This window comes from Camelina sativa, chromosome 12, assembly GCF_000633955.1.
Source record: "Camelina sativa cultivar DH55 chromosome 12, Cs, whole genome shotgun sequence".
Taxonomy (NCBI): domain Eukaryota; kingdom Viridiplantae; phylum Streptophyta; class Magnoliopsida; order Brassicales; family Brassicaceae; genus Camelina; species Camelina sativa.
This window is the reverse complement of record NC_025696.1, coordinates 5,649,780-5,670,236: the sequence shown is the minus strand read 5'-3', so window position 1 is coordinate 5,670,236 and position 20,457 is coordinate 5,649,780. Positions and strand designations below refer to the sequence as shown.

General features: G+C 38.4%; 5 protein-coding genes across 5 annotated transcripts in view; all 5 read left to right on the top strand.

Annotated features, from left to right (window-relative positions):
• Window positions 236-2,879, top strand: LOC109127902. Its single transcript, XM_019233484.1, has 2 exons — window positions 236-2,778; window positions 2,852-2,879. Exons 1-2 carry the CDS (start codon window positions 236-238, stop codon window positions 2,877-2,879), a joined length of 2,571 nt encoding a protein of 856 aa, XP_019089029.1.
• Window positions 7,168-9,121, top strand: LOC104730345. Its single transcript, XM_010449507.2, has 4 exons — window positions 7,168-7,377; window positions 7,737-7,844; window positions 7,936-8,432; window positions 8,531-9,121. Exons 2-4 carry the CDS (start codon window positions 7,757-7,759, stop codon window positions 8,783-8,785), a joined length of 840 nt encoding a protein of 279 aa, XP_010447809.1. The 5' UTR covers window positions 7,168-7,377; window positions 7,737-7,756; the 3' UTR covers window positions 8,786-9,121.
• Window positions 9,631-11,506, top strand: LOC104733215. The gene is made up of 4 exons (XM_010452815.2): window positions 9,631-9,725; window positions 10,072-10,178; window positions 10,357-10,850; window positions 10,949-11,506. The coding sequence occupies exons 2-4, from the start codon at window positions 10,088-10,090 to the stop codon at window positions 11,201-11,203; spliced, it is 840 nt and encodes a 279-aa protein (XP_010451117.1). The 5' UTR covers window positions 9,631-9,725; window positions 10,072-10,087; the 3' UTR covers window positions 11,204-11,506.
• Window positions 13,225-15,271, top strand: LOC104730343 (putative nuclease HARBI1). Its single transcript, XM_010449506.2, has one exon. The coding sequence runs from the start codon at window positions 13,424-13,426 to the stop codon at window positions 15,038-15,040; it is 1,617 nt and encodes a 538-aa protein (XP_010447808.1). The 5' UTR covers window positions 13,225-13,423; the 3' UTR covers window positions 15,041-15,271.
• LOC104733214 overlaps window positions 16,594-20,457 on the top strand; it is an 8,903-nt gene continuing 5,039 nt past the window's right edge. Inside the window, exons 1-6 of the mRNA XM_010452814.2 lie at window positions 16,594-16,823; window positions 17,893-18,413; window positions 18,486-18,738; window positions 19,281-19,573; window positions 20,032-20,211; window positions 20,346-20,454. Of these exons, the coding sequence (XP_010451116.1) occupies window positions 18,013-18,413; window positions 18,486-18,738; window positions 19,281-19,573; window positions 20,032-20,211; window positions 20,346-20,454 (1,236 nt within the window). The 5' untranslated portion in view covers window positions 16,594-16,823; window positions 17,893-18,012. The remainder of the gene's footprint in view (window positions 16,824-17,892; window positions 18,414-18,485; window positions 18,739-19,280; window positions 19,574-20,031; window positions 20,212-20,345; window positions 20,455-20,457) is intronic.

The window sequence follows — 20,457 nt, the reverse complement described above, 5'->3', positions numbered from 1 at the left end:
CATTCTTATATAATTCTTTTCATCGATCTATTCCATTCTAATTTTTCTATTTGGGTAACAAGTTACTGGAACACTTTTGTATCTCATTGAGTTGAGTGGGATTAGTTCTATTGGAACCTTGGAAAACCACTACTGTGAGGACATTTTGAGAGATTGAGTGAAACATTTGTGGGAAACACTTGAGAGAGAAACACTTGTGAGATCTTTTTCTTTAACTAACTTGTTTTGCAGGAAAATGGCTTTTAATGAAGGAGAAAACTCTGAAACCAACAACCCAAGAAGAGAAGAGGGAGCAGGTCTTTCGCCAATACAAATGGAGGCATTGACGGGGCATTTTACGCGATTGTTTCAGACTGAGATAGAGGCTTTGCACCAGCGGTTGGATAGAGCACCACAGCCTCAACATCAGTACGAAGAGGAACCAGGCCGGAGGGGCAGAGATTGGCCTAGACATAACAGAAATGAAGAAGACGACTACTACAACCAAAGAGGCAATTCATCTAGTGAGGGTCAAAGGCGACCAAGACGAAACAGAGAGGCTAGAGGGAGAAATGATGATGATTTGAGAGGGATCAAGCTGAAAATACCGCCATTCCATGGAAAGAATGATCCAGATGCTTACTTGGAGTGGGAAAAGAAAATGGAGTTAGTCTTTAGGTGTCAAGACTATTCAGACCGCAAGAAGGTTCAAGTAGCTGCTACAGAGTTTTATGATTATGCGATCAATTGGTGGGATCAACTGGTAACTAGTAGGATGCGCCGACGAGTCCAGCCTGTTGACACATGGGATGAGTTGAAGGCAGTTATGAGGAAGAGATTTGTGCCCAGCCACTACAACAGAGAGTTGCATCAGAAACTGAGACGTCTAAGTCAAGGAAGCAAGAGTGTAGAGGATTACTTCCAGGAGATGGAGTCTCTTATGATTAAAGCTGACATAGAAGAAGAAGGAGATGCAACTATGGCAAGGTTTCTAGGAGGATTGGCCAGAAATATTCAAGATCAAATGGAGTTGCAGACCTATGAAGACTTGGAAGAGATGTTGCACAAGGCGATTCTGATTGAGGAGCAACTTAAGAAGAAGAGCAGTACTCGACAAGTCATTGGTTCTAGTCAAAAGCCGAGTTACTACAAGGAGGACAAGTCAAGTTTTCGGCCTAGAACAGAATTCAAACCAAATGTGGGAGCTAAGCCAAATAATGTTGGACAAGAGTTAAAAGGAAAAGCTGAGGCTACTCACACAAGGAACCGAGATATCCAATGCTTCAGATGTCATGGGATAGGACACTATGCTAGCCGATGTCCAAACCAGCGAACCATGATATTGATGGAGAATGGAGAGATTGAAACAGAGGAAGAGAAAGAATGTGATTCTACTTCATCTTTGGAAGAACATGAGGTTTGTGCTACAGAGGGAAAATTGTTGGTTACGCGAAGAGCTTTGGTGATGCAAGACAAGATCCAGGAAGTACAACAACGAGAAAACTTGTTCCACACAAGGTGTTTGGTGAAGGATAAAGTGTGCAGTCTTATCATTGATGGAGGAAGTTGTACTAATGTTGCAAGCACTATTTTGGTGGAGAAGTTGAAGTTGGATACAAAGAAGCATCCCAGACCATATAATCTTCAGTGGTTGAACAACCAAAGGAATATGAAGGTTAGCCATCAAGTGTTGATTCCATTATCCATTGGGAAGTATGAAGATGAAGTGTTGTGTGATATATTGCCCATGGAAGCAAGTCACATTATGTTGGGAAGGCCATGGCAGTTTGATCGCAAGGTTAATCATGACGGCTACACCAACAAACATTCTTTTGAGCACAGAGGGAAGAAGATCACACTAGTTCCATTAACACCACAAGAGGTCTACGAAGATCAGCTGCAACTTGGAAAGAACAATGTGAGTGAACCCCTAAACACTAAAAACCACAAAGAAGAGAGTGAGAGTTTGAGAAAAACCCAGCTAAAGGCCTTTGAGAGTAACCCTGTGAGACAATCTAATTTCTTTGTGAGAGAAAGTGAGATTAAGAGAGCTTTATTTTTGGATCAACCAATCATTATGCTTATGTACAAGGAAACTCTCATGAGTTTGACTAACCCTGAGCCGGAACTTCCGAGCAATATTGTTTCTCTTTTGCAGGATTATGGTGATGTTTTTCCAGAAGAAAATCCAGATGGTTTGCCACCAATTCGGGGAATTGAACATCAAATAGACTTTGTCCCAGGAGCTTCACTTCCTAATAGGCCAGCCTATAGAACCAATCCTATGGAGACAAAGGAGCTGCAGAAACAAGTCAGTGAGCTCATGGAAAAGGGATACATTAGGGAGAGCATGAGCCCATGTGCTGTGCCGGTGTTACTTGTACCTAAAAAGGATGGTAGTTGGAGAATGTGCGTAGATTGCAGAGCCATCAACAATATCACTGTAAAGTACCGCCACCCTATTCCTCGCTTAGATGACATGCTAGATGAGTTACATGGGTCTTGTGTGTTTTCTAAAATTGATCTTAAGAGTGGATATCACCAAATTCGTATGAAGGAGGGTGATGAGTGGAAAACTGCATTTAAGACTAAGCATGGATTATATGAATGGCTTGTGATGCCTTTTGGGTTAACAAATGCACCTAGTACTTTTATGAGGTTAATGAATCATGTCTTGAGAGCATTCATAGGAGTTTTTGTGGTTGTGTATTTTGATGATATCTTGATCTACAGTCGAAGCCTAGATGACCATGTAGAGCATTTGAAAACTGTTTTAGATGTTCTTAGGAGGGAGCAACTGTTTGCCAATTTCAAGAAATGCACTTTTTGCACAGATAACCTTGTTTTTCTAGGATTTGTTGTGAGTGCACAGGGCATTAAGGTGGACGAAGAAAAGGTAAAGGCAATTCGAGAGTGGCCTAGTCCAAAGACGGTTGGTGAAGTCAGGAGTTTCCATGGTCTTGCCGGCTTCTATCGGAGATTTGTGAAGGATTTCAGCACCATTGCTGCTCCTCTCACTGAGGTTATCAAGAAGGAAGTTGGATTTAAATGGGAGACAGCACAGGAAGAAGCATTTCAACTCTTGAAACAAAAACTCACTTCTGCACCCCTTCTTTCTTTACCAGATTTTAAGAAAACTTTTGAAATTGAATGTGATGCTTCTGGTGTAGGAATTGGAGCTGTGCTGATGCAAGAGAAGAAACCCATTGCATATTTCAGTGAGAAACTTGGAGGAGCAACCTTGAATTATCCAACTTATGACAAGGAGCTGTATGCTTTGGTTAGAGCGCTACAAACTTGGCAACATTATCTTTGGCCGAAGGAGTTTGTGATTCACACAGATCATGAGTCTCTAAAGCACTTGAGAGGTCAACAAAAGCTAAACAAGCGCCATGCTCGCTGGGTTGAGTTCATAGAAACATTTCCATATGTCATTCAGTACAAACAAGGTAAAGACAATGTTGTTGCTGATGCTTTGTCAAGAAGGTAAGCGCTTATCTCTACTCTGGATGCTAAGTTGTTAGGCTTTGAACAACTTAAGGAGATGTATGCTACTGATTATGAGTTCAAAGAAGATTTCCAAGCTTGTGAAAAGTTTTCTCATGGAAAATACTTTCAGCATGAAGGCTTTTTATTCTATGAAAATCGCTTGTGTGTGCCTAACTGTTCATTGAGAGATTTGCTTGTCAGGGAAGCTCATGGAGGAGGATTAATGGGACATTTTGGAGTTGCCAAAACACTTAGTGTTATGCAGGATCACTTCTACTGGCCGCATATGAAGAGAGATGTGGAAAGGATTTGCGGAAGGTGTGTCACTTGCAAGCAAGCCAAGTCTAAAGTACAACCCCATGGTTTGTATACTCCTTTACCCATTCCTACTGAACCTTGGACTGATCTTTCAATGGATTTTGTGCTAGGACTGCCTAGAACCAAGAGAGGTAGAGATTCTGTCTTTGTGGTTGTTGATAGATTTTCTAAGATGGCACACTTCATTCCATGTCACAAAACTGATGATGCTTCAAATGTTGCTGATTTGTTCTTTAGAGAGGTTGTTCGATTGCATGGCATGCCTAGAACTATTGTTTCTGATAGGGATACTAAGTTCTTAAGCTATTTCTGGAAAACTTTGTGGTCTAAGTTAGGGACTAAGTTGTTGTTTTCAACTACTTGTCATCCTCAAACTGATGGACAAACTGAAGTAGTGAATAGAACTTTGTCTACACTTTTGCGTGCTATCATTAAGAAGAACATCAAATCTTGGGAAGATTGTTTGCCTCATGTTGAGTTTGCATATAATCATTCAGTTCATTCTGCTACTAAGTATTCCCCTTTCCAAATTGTTTATGGTTTTAACCCTTTAACACCTTTGGATCTAATCCCTTTACCTTTGAGTGAAAGAGTTAGTATGGATGGGAAAAAGAAAGCTGAACTTGTTAAGCAGATTCATGAGAAGGCACGACTCAACATTGAAGCAAGGACAAAGCAGTATGAGAAGCAAGCAAACAAAGGAAGACGCCAGCTGGTTTTTGAAGTGGGAGATCTAGTTTGGATACATTTGAGAAAGGAACGTTTCCCAGCTGAAAGAGAGTCTAAACTAATGCCAAGGGTCGATGGTCCATTCAAAGTCTTGACGAAAATCAGTGACAATGCTTACAAGCTTGATTTGCAAGGTAAGTACAAAGTGAGTTCCATTTTTAATGTTTCTGATTTGGCTCCATTTGTTGCAGATGGTCCGGATTTGAGGACAAATCCTTTTGAAGAGGAGGGGCCTGATATGATAATGGGAAGCAATGAGGATGATCAAGTGGAAGCTGAGCTTGTTCCTGAGGATGCTATGCTTGTACCAGTTGGACCAATGACAAGGGCAAGGACCAAACAGCTTGCTGGAGCTGTTCATTTGATATTTGAAGATATTTGGAGCAAAGAGAACATGGGAATTTCTATTGGAGATGATATCTATCAAGTCCAGCCCACTTTAAGCCTAATACAAGCCCAAGAAAGCCCAAAATAATCACTTTATTTTGTGGTCAAAGGAGAGTGACGAAAATAAGAGATACATGCACCAAAAGTCACTTTGGAAGAAGGAAACATGCACCAAGAGTTGGGTCTTCATTCAACTATCTATCTTTATTGTCTTTTAGTTCCAAGAATAATTAATACTTGGCTTTGTTACCAAGTTTTTCTATCCCTATATAAACACATGTAATCTCATTTGAGAAAATCATCCAATAAAGAAATCTTTTATCTTATATTTGAGAGTGGTAAACTCCTTTGTTCCTTTGGAACTTGTTCTTTCTCCTTGGTGGGTTACATCAAAGAGTTTTCGGTATATCAAGTGATTCCACAGCACTTGACGTTGCCATTCACTAGCTGAGGATTGAAGAGTCGTTATAAGAGAGTCTAGGGCACAAGGATTTTCGGGATTCGTCTCACGCCTTGTCATCTGTCTCCGCGAAGCTTCTATCTAAAGTTCCACCGCCTTGCTTTGTTTGGTTTGTTTTAAGAGAGTTTGGGGCATAAGGATTTTCGAGTTCATCTCACGCCTTATCATCCAGCTTCGCGAGCCATCGGAGTTCTAGGATTATCAGTCTACCAACCTTAGAGCGTCGAATCCTTGGGAGGATCACATCAGGAAGAAGACGGGCAAAGCTGCGAGCTCACTGTGAAAGATGCCCTTGCTTTTGCTTTGAAAGAAGGGTTACCGAAAGAAGTTGTTTGGGCACATTTGGGATGTATTTTCAAGCCTCCTCCATCTGCTTGTCGCATACCTCGTGTTTCCATGAAAGGAGAAGTCGTTGAAGCCAAGGATTTGGATGGAGCATTCGATCTGTTGGAGCATCACCCCGTGGCAGCAAAACTGCATGTGTTCACTCCACAGATTGATTGTGTTGGAGAAGAGGTAAAAGTGTTGTTAAGCTAAATTTTCAGAATTCTAAGAGATGAATGAAAAAGTTTTGATCTAATATTGTTTAATCTTTTTTTTTTTTTGGTGTGGTAGGGAATTTACCATGGCCCCGCGTCAGGTGAAAGTGGAACACGTTATGTTGGACTTAGGGATGTGATTATAGTTGCAGTAAAGAAGTTATAGGGAGATACTGTTGCGGTCGTGAAGATGTGTTACAAGAAGAAGACTTCATATATCAAAGTATCGTTGAATTGCATGTTTTGCTCACTACCACATAATGGTGACGACTCTCCGGCCATAGGGCCAACAGGTCTGCTTGTTGACTTCTGTGCCGTGCGCTTATCTATCAACTAAACAAGAGCGCTTAGATCTTGGTAAGTATCTGGAGCACTATATGCTTGTTTGTGGTCCTATATTAAGCATTTTTTTATCAGACTTATGTTCTGTTTACAAAGTTAAGTATCTTGAAAACCCTATGTTTGTTGTGTAACCCTGTTTGTGGTTTAAAAGTAAGATTGCTTTATGAGACTTTTTATCTGTGTTTTAAGAAGTTGATCGCTACTTTCTAAGGTTGATCTTGGCAAGTATCTGGAGCTCTATATGCTAGTTCTGGAATTTGTTTGATGTCCTAAAATATGAATTGTCTTATGAGACTTTTTCTGTTAGTTAAACAAGTCAAGTATCTTAAAATATAAGTGGAAGAAAGTCTTTGAACTTGTTTATTATCTTTTTAAGGAAATTACTGTTTCCGGGATCTTTTCAATTTTCTGAATTCATAATTGAATTTCACTCCTAGGTTAGTTAGTTTTCCAATATAACTATACTATATATTATTATACAATGATTGCATTATCAGTTTATTCCAACATAATTTTAGTAAAACAAAATGCAATGTAAAGTTTTGCTGAGAATTAATCATGTCAACCAAGTTGATTATACATTTGACAGTTTGACTATACACAAGAGAAGTCAAAGAAAATGTAGAGTTTTATTCAACTTTCCAACACAATCAAGCAGTTTTCACTTTTCAGTTTCCAACACAATCAAGAGAGATGTATTTACACCGCCAGTTCCATAAACAGGGAGGCAACAGTATTACAATTACCCAAACTAGAAAATCTGTGTCCTTCCCACACAACTAGACTACTCTGTTCTTAACATTGATCAGTAGAAATATCAAATATCTATAAACTGGCCCAACAAAAGACGATTAAATTACATAAACCATGTTGTTGTTGGACAGTTTAAGACTTCAACATACCCATTTGGCAATTTCAGAAAAAGGCGCCATAAATTAACAAAACGGTGTCGTAATTAATGAGCTCAAAAGTTTGGAAGTCTGTAAAACGACATCGTTTGTTGAACTCAGCTGAGGGGGGGAAAAAAAAATAAGGGTTTCGTGAAGGCTTTGGGAGGCGCGATCATTCTCCGAGCTTCTTCTTCTTTACAGCGACTGTCTCCTTCTGACTCTCTCGTCTCTGTGTGTGTCTCCGGTAACTTTCTCTCCATCCTTTCTTCCTCATTTTGGAATTTTGGCCTTTCTCAGTTCGATTAGTGAACTTTTTAAGTAAACATTTTAGGGTTTTTTCTCGAATGAATGATTTTGATGAATTCGTATTAGGTTAGAGTTTATTCTTTTGTTAAAGAAGGCTATCAACGTTAGTTTGGTTTAGTCTAAAGAAGCTTCTCTCTCGTTCGACGATTTTGTATGTCAAAACGTGAAACCATGTTTAAGCGTCTTCTTTTGGTTTTGCTTTACATATTTATATTCTCTTCTTCTTGATTTCTGCTGGATTTGTGAATATCTTCTTCTTCTGTTTGCTTCTACTTAAAAAAAAAAAAAAAAAAAAAGGGATAAGTTTGTAATCACAGATGGATGGGTTTTTGCAAACGCTTTCAAGCTCGACTGGCGTCTGTCATCCAGATTGTGTACGAGCAAGCAATGCGCAAGCTGATTACGGTAAATATTATCAAATCTTGAATCTTTGAGAATATTAACTATGATGTGATAGTAAATATCAACAATTTCAAAATTTTTTGTTGTCCTGTAGATGCATCTCAATCTGCAGCTTTGGTAGCTGTGAGTCTGATTAGCTCTGCACGGGTTCTCTTCAAACTCGACCCTGAGTATACTCGGTACTCAGCTCAGTATTTGGTGGATAACGTTGGGAAGGAAGAAGTGGAGGGAGAAATGGATCAACCACATTGTCAGTACACTATGGAAAACATACTTCGGTACTTGGTTGAAAACGTTTGGACAAGGAGGGAAGATAGGCTGGAAGAAGAATTGGATCAACGACGCCATGACCTCACTGTGAAAGAGTGCCTTGAGTTTGCTTTTAAAAAAGGGCTACCGAGAGGAGAACATTGGGCTCATTTGGGATGTGTGTCCAAGGTTCCCCCATTTGCTTGTCAGATACCTCGCGTTCCCATGAAAGGAGAAGTGATTGAGGCTACAAATTGGGATGAAGCATTTGAGCTGTTTAAGCAACAACCGATAGGAGCAAGACTACATGTGTTCAGTCCAGAGTTTTATCGTGTTGGAGAGGTAAAGTTTTGTTAGTTAGATTTCAAAAGTTTTCAGAGATTAATGAGAAAGTTTAGATCTAATCTTGTTTAGTTTTTCTTTTCTTGTGTGTTACTTAGGAGGGATTTTACGAGGGGCCTTCAGGTAATGGAACAAGGTATGTTGGACTTAGAGATGTGATAGTAGTTGAAGTGGAGAGGATCGAGGGAGAGATTGTCGTGACTGTTCAGGTATTCTACAAGAAGAAGACCTCGTTTGTCAAAGTTGCTATGAGAAGTATGTTACTCCCGCTTAATGGTGTCGACGAGTCTGAGGTCACAGAACCAACCACACTGCTTGTTGATTTCTGTATCCCACGTTTATCTATCAACTAAACAAGAGCTATCTGGAGAACTTTATGCTAGCTGTGGAACTTGTTTGTTTGTCCTATGTTAAGAATCTTTTATGAGACCTATGTTTCTGTTTGAGTATCTTGAAAACCCTATGTTTGTTGTGGAACCCTGTTTGTAGTCTGAAATTAATATGGCTTTATGAGACTTTGATCTGTGATTTTAGAAGTTGTTCGCTACTTTCTAAAGTTGATGCTATTTTTAGAATCCCTCTGTGAATGTGAGACCAATTGGGCATCATCCTTTTCTTAGTGACCATTAGTCAGTCTTATTGGATTTCACCCAGCTAATCCTATTGGTTAACAATGTTTCTCTCTGGATGCAAAGCTAGGATTTTGGTTTTCTGTTTAGATCTTTGGAAACACGAGCCAGAACAAGATGATGCCAATCAATTTAGTGAGGGTGATTAGGGATATGATTATTCTGAATGATTTTGGAGACTTTTTTTCACTCTACTTCAAAACTATTTCATTCGTTTGGTGGTTCCCAGACAAGGCCACCTGAGGTGAGACTCATTTTAAACGCATAAAATTACTGTATATACTTTTGTAGAGCCTCTCATAATTTGGCAAGTCAGTCAGAAAAGATTATAGCTAGAGAAGTCGAGAAACGATGAATGTATAACATTGATCGTAATTCGTAACTAACGATTTAAAATTGCATAAACACGATGTCCGACCATTGGCAATGTAAAAACGGCGCCGTGTTAAGGTAAAAAAAGACACTATTGAACGGTGTCGTGTGAAGGAGTTTCAGACGACGTCGTTTCTAGGGACTAAGCTGAGAGGGGAAATAAATAATGGTTTCGCGAAGGCTTAGAGAGTGACAGTTGTGCGAGTGAGCATTCTCTGATTTTGTTGTCTACAGCGAGCGGCGATTTCCGAACTGGCCTCCTTCTGATTTCTCGTCTCTCTGTGACTCTCCGGTAACTTTCTCTCTGTTTTTATACCTCTCTGTGAACAGTAACGAACTTTTTAGTTACGTTTTAGGGTTTTTTTTTTAACATTTTCCTTAGACGAATGATGCTGAATCCATCTCTAGGTTAAAATAAGCTATCAACGTTAGTTTAGGTTTCTCGTTGGACGCTCTGTAACTAAAAAAAAAATGTTATGTTTTATGTCAAAACCAAATGTTTATGCATCAGCTACTTAGGTCTTTTTTTTTTGGTATTTGCTTTATTATATACATCTTTTTTATGAATGTGCTCTTCTGCTTTGATTTCTGCTGAATTTGTGAATGTCTTTTTCTGCTTGTTTCTACTTTAAAACCAGGGGTACGTTAACAAAGATGGCTGAGCGATTGTTACAATCTTTTAAAAGGGTGGCTGGCAAATGTCATCCGGATTGCGTTAAAGCAAATAATGAGATAGAAGATTACGGTAAAATTATCAAATCTTTGAATCTGAAAGAGTAAATTTACTTTTCTTGGCATCGTTAAAAGAAACTGTGATTCATTTTAACTGATACTTACTCTCGTTTTATTATAACATTGTTCAATCTAATCCTCTTTAAAGAATTGACTACGAGATTTTAATCTTTGTTTTGGATGTCTTGCAGATGCGTCTCAGTCTGCAGCTTTGGTAGCCGTGAATCTGATTAGCTCAGCACGTCTTGTGCTCAAGCTCGACACTGAGTTTACTGAGTACTCAGCTCAGTTTTTGATTGATAACGCTGGGAAGGAAGACGAGCCAGGAGAAATGGATCAACAACGCTGTCAGGTCACTGACGAAAACATCCTTCGGTACTTGGCTGAAAATGTTTGGTCCAAGAAGGTACATGGGCAGGGAGAAGTGGATCGACAACGCTGTCAGCTCACTGTCAAGGACTGCCTTGAACTTGCGTTTAAGAAAGGGCTACCGAGAAGAGAACATTGGGCTCATTTGGGATGTACGTCCAAGGTTCCCCCATTTGCTTGTCAGATCCCTCGCGTTCCCGTGAAAGGAGAAGTGATTGAGGGTAAGACTTTGGAAGAAGGATTCAAGCTGTTGGAGCATCAACCAGTGGGAGCTAAACTGCATTTGTTCAGTCCGCAGATTGATCGTGTTGGAGAGGTAAAGTGTTGTAAGTTAAATTTCAGAATTTTTAAGAGATGAATGACAAAGTTTTGATCTAATCTTGTTCAATCTTTTTTTTTTTGTTGGTGTGGTAGGGAATTTACGATGGCTTTGGGTCAGGTGAAACACGTTATGTTGGACTTAGGGATGTGATTATAGTTGCAGTGGAGAAGTTCGAGGGAGATACTGTTGCGGTCGTGAAGATATGCTACAAGAAGAAGACTTCATATATCAAAGTATCGTTGACTCGCATGTCTCTCTCATTGCCACATAATGGTGACGACTCTCAGGCCATAGGGCCAACAGGTCTGCTTGTTGACTTCTGTGTCCCGCGCTTATCTATCAACTAAACAAGAGCGCTAAGATCTTGGTAAGTTCTGGAGAACTATATGCTCTAGTTCTGGAACATGTTTGTGGTCCTATATTAAGGATGTTTTGTGAGACTTATGTTCTGTTTAAGAAGTTGAGTATCTTGAAAACCCTATGTTTGTTTTGGTACCCTGTTTGTGGTTTTAAATTAAAGATTGTTTTATGAGACTTTTATCTGTGTTTTAAGAAGTTGTTCTCTACTTTCTAAGTGAGTCTCTGATTTCATAACTAGGTCTCTCTGGTTCATAACATCTATAGGTCTATTTACATTTGATTTTATTTTATAAATTTAAAGAGCTCACTTAATCGAAACTTTCTACTAAATCATCGAAGACCAAAATCTAAAGTAAAAGTGAGATTAGTACTTTACTTTTCTTATTAGAAAAAGGGCAGGTGCCCGTTGAAGACTAAAAATTTGGTAGACTAATGTAAAGTGGCATATATTATAAGATAGTCAAAACTGATACTGTGGGTATGTCAACGGTCAACATGCTGATTGGAAGAGACAAAAGGCATCATGGTTCACTCCCAGCCCAAGTCACCGCGTTATAAATCTCTATACGCAACTCAAAAACTCTAATAATTTTAACCAAATTGGCTTCTACGTGATTATAACCTATAATTGGTTACGATGTTTAAAAATTGTCTTTTCAAGAAGCTGTTGAAACATGGATTAATGTGGAAGCTTTTGTTTATAGAGTTTTCAGTAAATATATCTGTTGTTATGACTAATATGAGGAAGACAAACATTAATGTGCTAGAGATTCTCTCGACAAATTTGGAGAAAAACAGAGGAATGAATGATAATATTTTTTTTTTTTATAAAACTCTTCTTCGTTGCCAAAAGAAGAAAAGTCATTTCTTTCACAGCTTAGCTAAGAAGTCGGAAACAGAACACGTAAAATTACTACAGCCCCTCTCGCATATTTATGGCTGTGTAATGAAAGTGACCAATCTGACCACTTCCAAGAAACTTCTGAGATCCTCCTTTTAGAAACGTGTTTTTCCCTCAAAAGTAACAAAAATAGGAGAGACGGGAAAAGAAGCCCTGATTTGATATTTAAAATAATACAGCAAGTTTTCACGAATATTTCCCCAAAAAAAAAAAAGAACAATCTATTGAAGAAGACAAAGGCATACAAAGACACACCAACCATGCTCCCTACCGCGTAAATCTTTATAATAAACAAAATCATAAAATAAAATTCAAACTAAACAATTAATAATAGTATTTATAACTAACTTCTAAGTCCAAAACATGATAAATGAAATTAATGTGTACTCTCTCTTATCTCCATTACCAATTCTCTTCGTACACTAAAACAGTAAGCTAGAACAACATATAGATTTATCCAATCTGATCAAATTCTGACTACTTCATGTTTTGTTTGTTGAAATTTATAAAATATTCAGTAACGCTTAAAAATTCAAAACATTGCTGGTTTTAATGTTAACTATTTTGTTCCTCATGAATCTCGACATAGTCAATCAATACTCATACATGCATATGATACATAAAAAAAAAAAAAAAAAAAANTCTGTTTGTACTAATAATAAAGGAATCATAAGATACCAATAATAATAATAATCAGACTAGTATACCAATTCGGTTGTCATCTAGAAGGCTAATAAAATAAATTTCAGAAATATATTTATTAATGATTTGTTTTGCCGAATCTTATAGTTGAAATAACTAAAAACAGTATTAGCTATAGTCTGCACTTGCACTAATACCGAATCTAGTAGGAGTAAGATATAACGCTTAATGAATTAAACATGTTTTTCTTTTTTTGTCTTTTTTTATCAAACAAAATATTTTACGCGGTGCAATCTCAATGAAACAGTAACGAGTAAACGCTTTATCTTAATTATTAAAAAAATAAAAATAATGTGCAGACAAATAAAGTCAAGTCACCGTCAAACCCAATCCGCTTACCGCGTTCACACCCTTCACGCGCTTCCCTTCGTCGTCCTTTTCTCTTGCTTCTCTCTCTGTATTTTTCACAAACGCAAACAAAGAAACCTTTTATAAATCGTCTGAAACCAAAACCATAAAACCCAAAATCATTGTCTTCAAACTTCAAACACTTTGATTAATAAAAAAAAAGCTTTTGATTTCACATCTTAATCTTTACAAGTCAAACACTTTTCAAACAAAAATTCGTCAAACTCTGAGAAAATTAATATTTTCTTCCCTTTTAATGGAAATTTCTGCTTTCCCATTTCCATACCTACAAGAAGACGAGTGTTCCCATTTCCTTGGTCTATTTCAAGACATGGACTCTTCTCCTTCTGGTTTCGGATTAGAAGGTTTTGGTAACAACAACAACAATAATAACAACAACAACGACCATACTAATAAGAAACGTTCAAGAAAAGACGACGACGACGAAGCCGACGCTGTGAATGGTAGTAAGGCTGCGTTTGGAGATATACTCGCCACGCTTCTTTTGTTAGACGAGGAAGCTAAACAACAACAAGAGCAGTGGGATTTTGAATCTAATCAAGACAAGTCTCTTCTTGAAGCTAACCACAAGAAGCAAGTTAAAACAATGGACGGTTACTACAACCAGTTACAAGGTCATTACTCTCCTCAAGCTGGTGAAGTAACCGATGGTTCTGCTGCTTCCCGTTCTAAACGCGCACGTAAAACCGCTGTTGTAGCCGCTGCGGTTGTAGTAGCGGACACAACAAGTTCAGCAGCTCCGGTTCCGGCCGCTGATATAGCTAGCGGCTCTGGTTCAGGACCGAGTCATAGGAGATTGTGGGTTAAAGAACGAACCACAGACTGGTGGGACAGAGTGAGCCGGCCTGATTTCCCGGAAGACGAGTTCCGGCGAGAGTTCCGGATGAGCAAATCTACGTTTAATCTAATATGCGAGGAGCTAGACACGACGGTGACCAAGAAAAACACGATGCTAAGAGACGCGATCCCAGCTCCAAAACGCGTTGGCGTTTGCGTTTGGCGTTTAGCTACAGGAGCTCCGCTTCGCCACGTGTCGGAGCGTTTCGGCCTCGGAATCTCGACTTGCCACAAGCTGGTCATCGAAGTCTGCCGCGCCATCTACGACGTCCTTATGCCCAAGTACCTCCGATGGCCGTCGGATCAAGAGATAAGCTCCACGAAGTCAAAATTCGAATCCGTACACAAAATACCAAACGTCGTCGGATCAATCTACACCACGCATATCCCGATCATCGCTCCGAAGGTACACGTGGCGGCGTATTTCAACAAGAGACACACAGAGAGGAACCAGAAGACGTCGTACTCGATCACGGTTCAAGGAGTGGTCAACGCCGACGGGATCTTCACCGACGTTTGTATCGGAAACCCGGGATCTCTCACCGACGATCAGATCCTCGAGAAATCTTCGCTTTCGCGGCAGAGAGCGGCGCGTGGGATGCTGCGTGACAGCTGGATCGTTGGGAACTCAGGGTTCCCGTTGACGGATTGGCTTCTTGTGCCGTACGCTAGACAGAATCTGACGTGGACGCAGCACGCGTTTAACGAGAGCGTAAACGAGATTCAAGGGATCGCGACGGAGGCGTTTCAAAGGCTTAAAGGAAGGTGGGCTTGTTTGCAGAAACGTACGGAGGTGAAGCTTCAAGATCTGCCGTACGTGCTTGGAGCTTGTTGTGTGTTGCATAACATTTGTGAGATGAGGAATGAGGAGATGTCGCCGGAGTTGAAGTTTGAGGTTTTTGATGACGTGGCGGTGCCGGAGAATAATATACGATCTGCTACTGCGGTTAACACTAGGGATCATATTTCTCATAATCTCTTGCATCGTGGACTCGCCGGCACGAGAACTCTGTAGACTCTCTCTCTGTTTTTGGAAACTGATTTTTTTTAATTGCAAATTCTTTTTTTCCAAATTAGGAATAAACAAAAATTATTTTTAGAGATTTGGATACAGAAGGCATATTGATATTGTTTGTGTTACTTATTAGCATTGTGTAATCTTTTTTTAGTTCATGTATTTTTTTCTATACAACAATTGAATTTTTTGAACCAACATCTATAGATTTATAAAGCTTTGTTTCTTTCATTTTTTTTTGTTGTTCACAAAATAGGAAGACAAAAGACAATTTTCACTTTAGTCCTAAGAATCAGTGGAGAACCACTACAACTACAAGCTTAGGTTCAGACAAAAGTACAACGATGACTAAATGAAAGTTGTTGTACCGTGCGTACATAATCTGTTTCTTTTTTTATATCCTTGAGTGGGGATTGGAGGATCTTCCTTCTCTGTTTTACTCTTATTATTCCTCTCGTTTTTAATCTTTATCACATCATAGGAGATTTAGACGAATTTGCTCAAATGGTGAAATCGTAAAACTGTGGTGATACATTTGTTCTTGTTATTTTATTGGGAGTAGGATTTTGGTATTTTGCATGATATTTGGTGGTAGAACCAACTTTGAATGTATCACAAAAGAACATTATTAGATTTCATAGATGATTTTAGAGCCGGACATGGAGGTTTCGATTGTTGTTTATTGTGTGTTCTTCTTTCAAACTCAATAGTTTTAGCTTCTGTTCTATGAATTTGAATTATTGATGTTAAGGTCTAGGATAAGAGAATGTAAATTCGGGGGTTGCTACGTTTAAAGAGATAAGCATGTTCCTTAGTCATTATTTGTGGGCTAAGGTAAAGGATACACAGAGGAAAGGCATATGGACCATGTTATAAGCATTTATTTACTTCCACATGGGACATGGCATATGCAGTAGTATCAAATTTTTCTATTTTGTTTTCATTATGAATCACTATATCTATGCAACACAACATTTGAAAGTACCCTCAGCATAGAAAGTTCAATTGACTAACACAAACATCTTTTCAAAAGATTATGTTTAGTTGATTGAAATTGAGTTCCTACCCCTATACATATATATACACCAGAATTGTAAAAAAAATTAAGTGTATCTGATCTAATAAGACAATGATTATGAAGTCATGATTCCATAGTTTGTAATAAATCTTAAAGATCCTAATCATGGGTTTTAATTTATATGTAATCAAGACATATGGTTATTTGTTAGAAATTTAGAATGTAATCAAGAAGACATCAATCAAGGATGATATTTTACTAAATTTTCAAGTAACTCAATAAGGGATACATATACAAAATTTTGTGATTTATCAAAACTATAAAATGTAATTAATAAACAGTAAAAAATCATCATATCATTCATCAATCGGATGATCGTCACAGTCGCAGCTTATTATTTCCATAAAAAGCCAATTAAGCTACATTCAAGCCGGCTTGACTCCTATATATTTACCAGATTACCCCTACTGTCATCCGTAGGGGACCGGTCTCTTATGGTGTTAACCGATGGGTAATAACGTAATCTCACAATAGCCAATTTCCCATTGCCGATCAACAAAAACAGCAAGCAACGAACGCGCGGTTCGTCTCGATCCCGTCCTCTCCCATGGCTGTTACAGGGACGTCGTTAGATTTCAATTTCGATTTCAAGCTTTTCACGTACTCATTGAAACGATCCAATCTCAGGACTCTCTGATTTCGTGAGATAGTTGTGTAAACTAAGGGTGGGGAATTGTAATTTTGCTAAGCGATTTTGGATTCAAGGTACGAGGTTTTTTTTTTTTTTTTTTTTTTTNCTCGAGTTCAATCATTTGAAGTTTGATCTGGGTTCTAGAATTCTAATTCTGTGTGTTGCCCTTTGTTTGATTGAAAGATGCTTGACTTCGTCTCGTGAAGTTCGTTTTTTTTTTTTTTGTTGGTTTGATTCAGTTCTCTCTATTAGGGTTTTCTTGTGTTAGAGCTTTGAATTTTGATTAATTCTAGTTTAATTGGGCGTTTTGTGGTAATTGAAGTTCGATTGTGGTGAAGACACGAGTTTTTAGGAGAAAGGGGTCAGTTCAATTTTTCTACTTTTTTTTTTGCTTGTGAAAAAGTAAATCTCTTTGAAGTTTTGAGACATTTTAGTTTCATAATTTGAGTATGCAATGCAGCTAAGCTGTGAAGATGACGTTTTAAGGAATAATCTTTCCTTCTTTGTATATTTGATAATTGGGTAATTTGACTGGATTGGTGATTTGACTGTGCTTTGACGATTTAAGATTAAGAATAGGTGTGAAACTGGAAGATAATTCAACAAATTTCACCTGGATCTTAGTTAGAGAAAGACAGGACAGTTCCATGTTAGATTTTGTTTGGATACCATCTCTATTTCCACTTAACTAAGAACTTCTCCCCTTTTTTTGTACTTTAGCTAAATTGGTAGTTTCACTTTGTTCCCTTGTTGGTTTAAGCTCTTCTGTTGGGTTGGTTAGTTGCTTCATTGTAGAAGGAAGTAATATTTGCTGTTATCGCTCTGAGCATGATCCCGAAAGTTTCTGGCTTTATGAAGCAAATTTAATATGCAAAGATAATGTGAAGAACCCAAAGTACTCCGGAACCAAATTTATATGTTCTTGTGTTTCTATAAATGTATAGATTTGAGAAAATATAAATGCTTTTTAAAGACTAGGTTAGTACAAATGCAATGGTTCATTATCTTGCTTGTTTTCATGTATACTCTTCAGTCTCTGCTTACTATTATTTTTTTAATTAGTTTGTCTCGCAATTTCATTCTCGTGATAAATTCTTCCGGGGGCTTGTCGCTAAGGTTTTGATTCCAATTGTCACTTTGCAGGTAAAACAATTCGACAGCTGAGGATTAAGCATTTATGTGCTGCAACTCTTCAAGCTTGTCATGTACCACTGTGTGTATATTGTTTATAATTAAAACAGTGGACTTACGAAAGCTAAGGGAATGTCAGCACCTGGGAAGTTTGATTATTCTTCTGGTGGGCCAGATAGGACTTTATACAGGTCCAGTTTAGCTTCACAAATGGAAAGATCTAGTAGCTTTCGCGAGACGATGGAACATCCTGTCTCATCTTCTCACCCGAGCATGTTGAGGAGCACTTCACCAATAGCACAAACCGATGTAACAAATTTTTTTCAGTGTTTGCGTTTTGATCCTAAGGTGGTTGCCGCAGATCACAAGTCTATTCGTCAAGGTGACTTTAAGCGTCATGTGAATATTGCTCTTGGGATTCAAGGAGATGAGTCTCCAAGCACAATGCTGAAAGGGAAGTTAATTCCATCTCCTATACCAGAAGAGATAAAGAGACTAAAGGCTGGTCTGCGCGAAAACAACGTGAAGGCGAGGTAGTTTATTACGATAAGTCAATAAATCGTCTTCGGGGTTCTATTTACTTAATTGAATTTTTATTGTCGCAGGGAGCGTGTGAAAATTTTCAATGAAGCTTCTTCTGTATTTAACAAGTTTTTTCCGAGTGTACCTACAAAGAAAAGGTCTCGACCAGAAGGTTTTTCTAATGACCGCTCTGGTGATCGCTTGGCTTTAGGGCCAGGTATGGGCAAAATGGGAATTCAAGGTCAGACTCTGCCTGGTTGTTTTGAGCTTGACCAGCAGAAGCTGGAAGAACGACCTAAAAGTGGTGCATTGAATAAGCGGACACGTACTTCCATGGTAATTCCTGATTTTTGTTTGACAACAGCATACTTTAGTGTATTATCCGTATGGAGTTGTTTTCACCAAAATATAGATTCATATTTTTGCTGAACAGACCTTTTGTATCATGATGTAGTCTTCTATAGGTGTATATGTTGTTTGGTGATAATTTTGGCATGTTATCCTAGAAAATGCTAGAAATGGTAGTAGTGCAAATCTTAGATAGAAAATTCTTCATTTAAGATAATTGTGTTTCCCTTGCCTTTAAAACAAAAAATGATAATTGTGTTTCCAAAATCTAATGCATGTGAATGTTATCTTCAAGCCAGTATAGAGAACATAGCATTACTCTTGTTAGATCTACATAATTTCTCCATCGCGTTTTCTTTTCTTATATGTTGATTTTGTTCTGACCGTATAAAACCTTCCGATACACAGGGCGTTGTTTTGATTTCGGTTCGAAATTCTGAAATCATCTGGTAGCTATTAGTTATTTATAATTTGTTACTAATTGATAAGTGTGAATTCAAATGTTTTAATGTTGCTATTGTGTGATTCAGATGGATGTTCGAAGTAACGCTATTGTTCGACAATCAGCTGCTGTAGACAGGGAGAAAGACGCAATGAGGCTGGCAAATCACAATGCAGTTCAGGGTGAAGATCGATCTTCAATTGGTATTGATGGTTGGGAAAAGACGAAAATGAAGAAAAAACGATCTGGCATCAAAACAGATGGTCCTTCTAGTTTGGCTTCAAATAAAGCTGTTGATGGTTACAGGGACTTGAAACAGGGCATACCAAAATCAGCTGGTGATGCCCGATCGAGATTGAATGGTGACTCAAACATGTTAAGGTGTGGCCTACTGTATTTGATCATAATTTTTTTTTGGTTCAGTCAGTTATTAGATCCATTTTCTGGAGTTGATTAGGAAAATATTCACAAATGGGATCTCGCATAATTAAATATATTGCTATTTGTTTCCTATGTAAAAGGATTAGATTGGTTCTGGTAACATTAGATAGAAGAGCCTTTACGCTCTTAAGAACTTCTGTATGTTGGAGATGCACAACAGTGTCTTCTGTCTATTACCACAGTTTTGTTTTATGGTGCTTTTGTAAACCAAAGCGATTGCATTAATCCATTCGCTTGGTTTATGGAATTGCGATTGGTGGCTGAGAATCTGCTGAAAATCTGTTTAGTTCCTGTTTGTTTGAGCAATCTGCCGAAAATCTGTTTAGTTCCTGTCTGATTGAGCAGTCTTTGATGGTCATTCAATTGGTAAATGTTTCCTGTTTTAATTACTTGTGCAGGCATGGGGCAGTGAATGGTGCTGTTCCATATGGGAGATCTGATAACCTCTCTCAGCAGACAGGCTTGGCAGCGCGTTCCTTGCTCTCCAGGGATTCCGATCACAATTCATTGTATAATGAGAAGAGAGAACGAGCTGCTGGTTTAGATAAGGAAAGGGTGAATCTCAGGGCAGTCAACAAGTATGTGTTAACAAACTTACAATCTTAACCACGCCTGTCAATTTTTCTTCTGATCGCATTTGTCAATATTTTTTAGCTTCTATTCTGCCTGATAGTTCTTTATAATCTTGTTACTCTCTGCTGGGTCTTTTCAGGTCCAATATTCATGATGAATCCAATTCTTCAAGTCCGACTTCAAACCCAAAAATAAGTGCTTCAGTTCGTGGTCCAAGATCGGGATCAGGGCTGCCGCCGAAACTTTCTCCG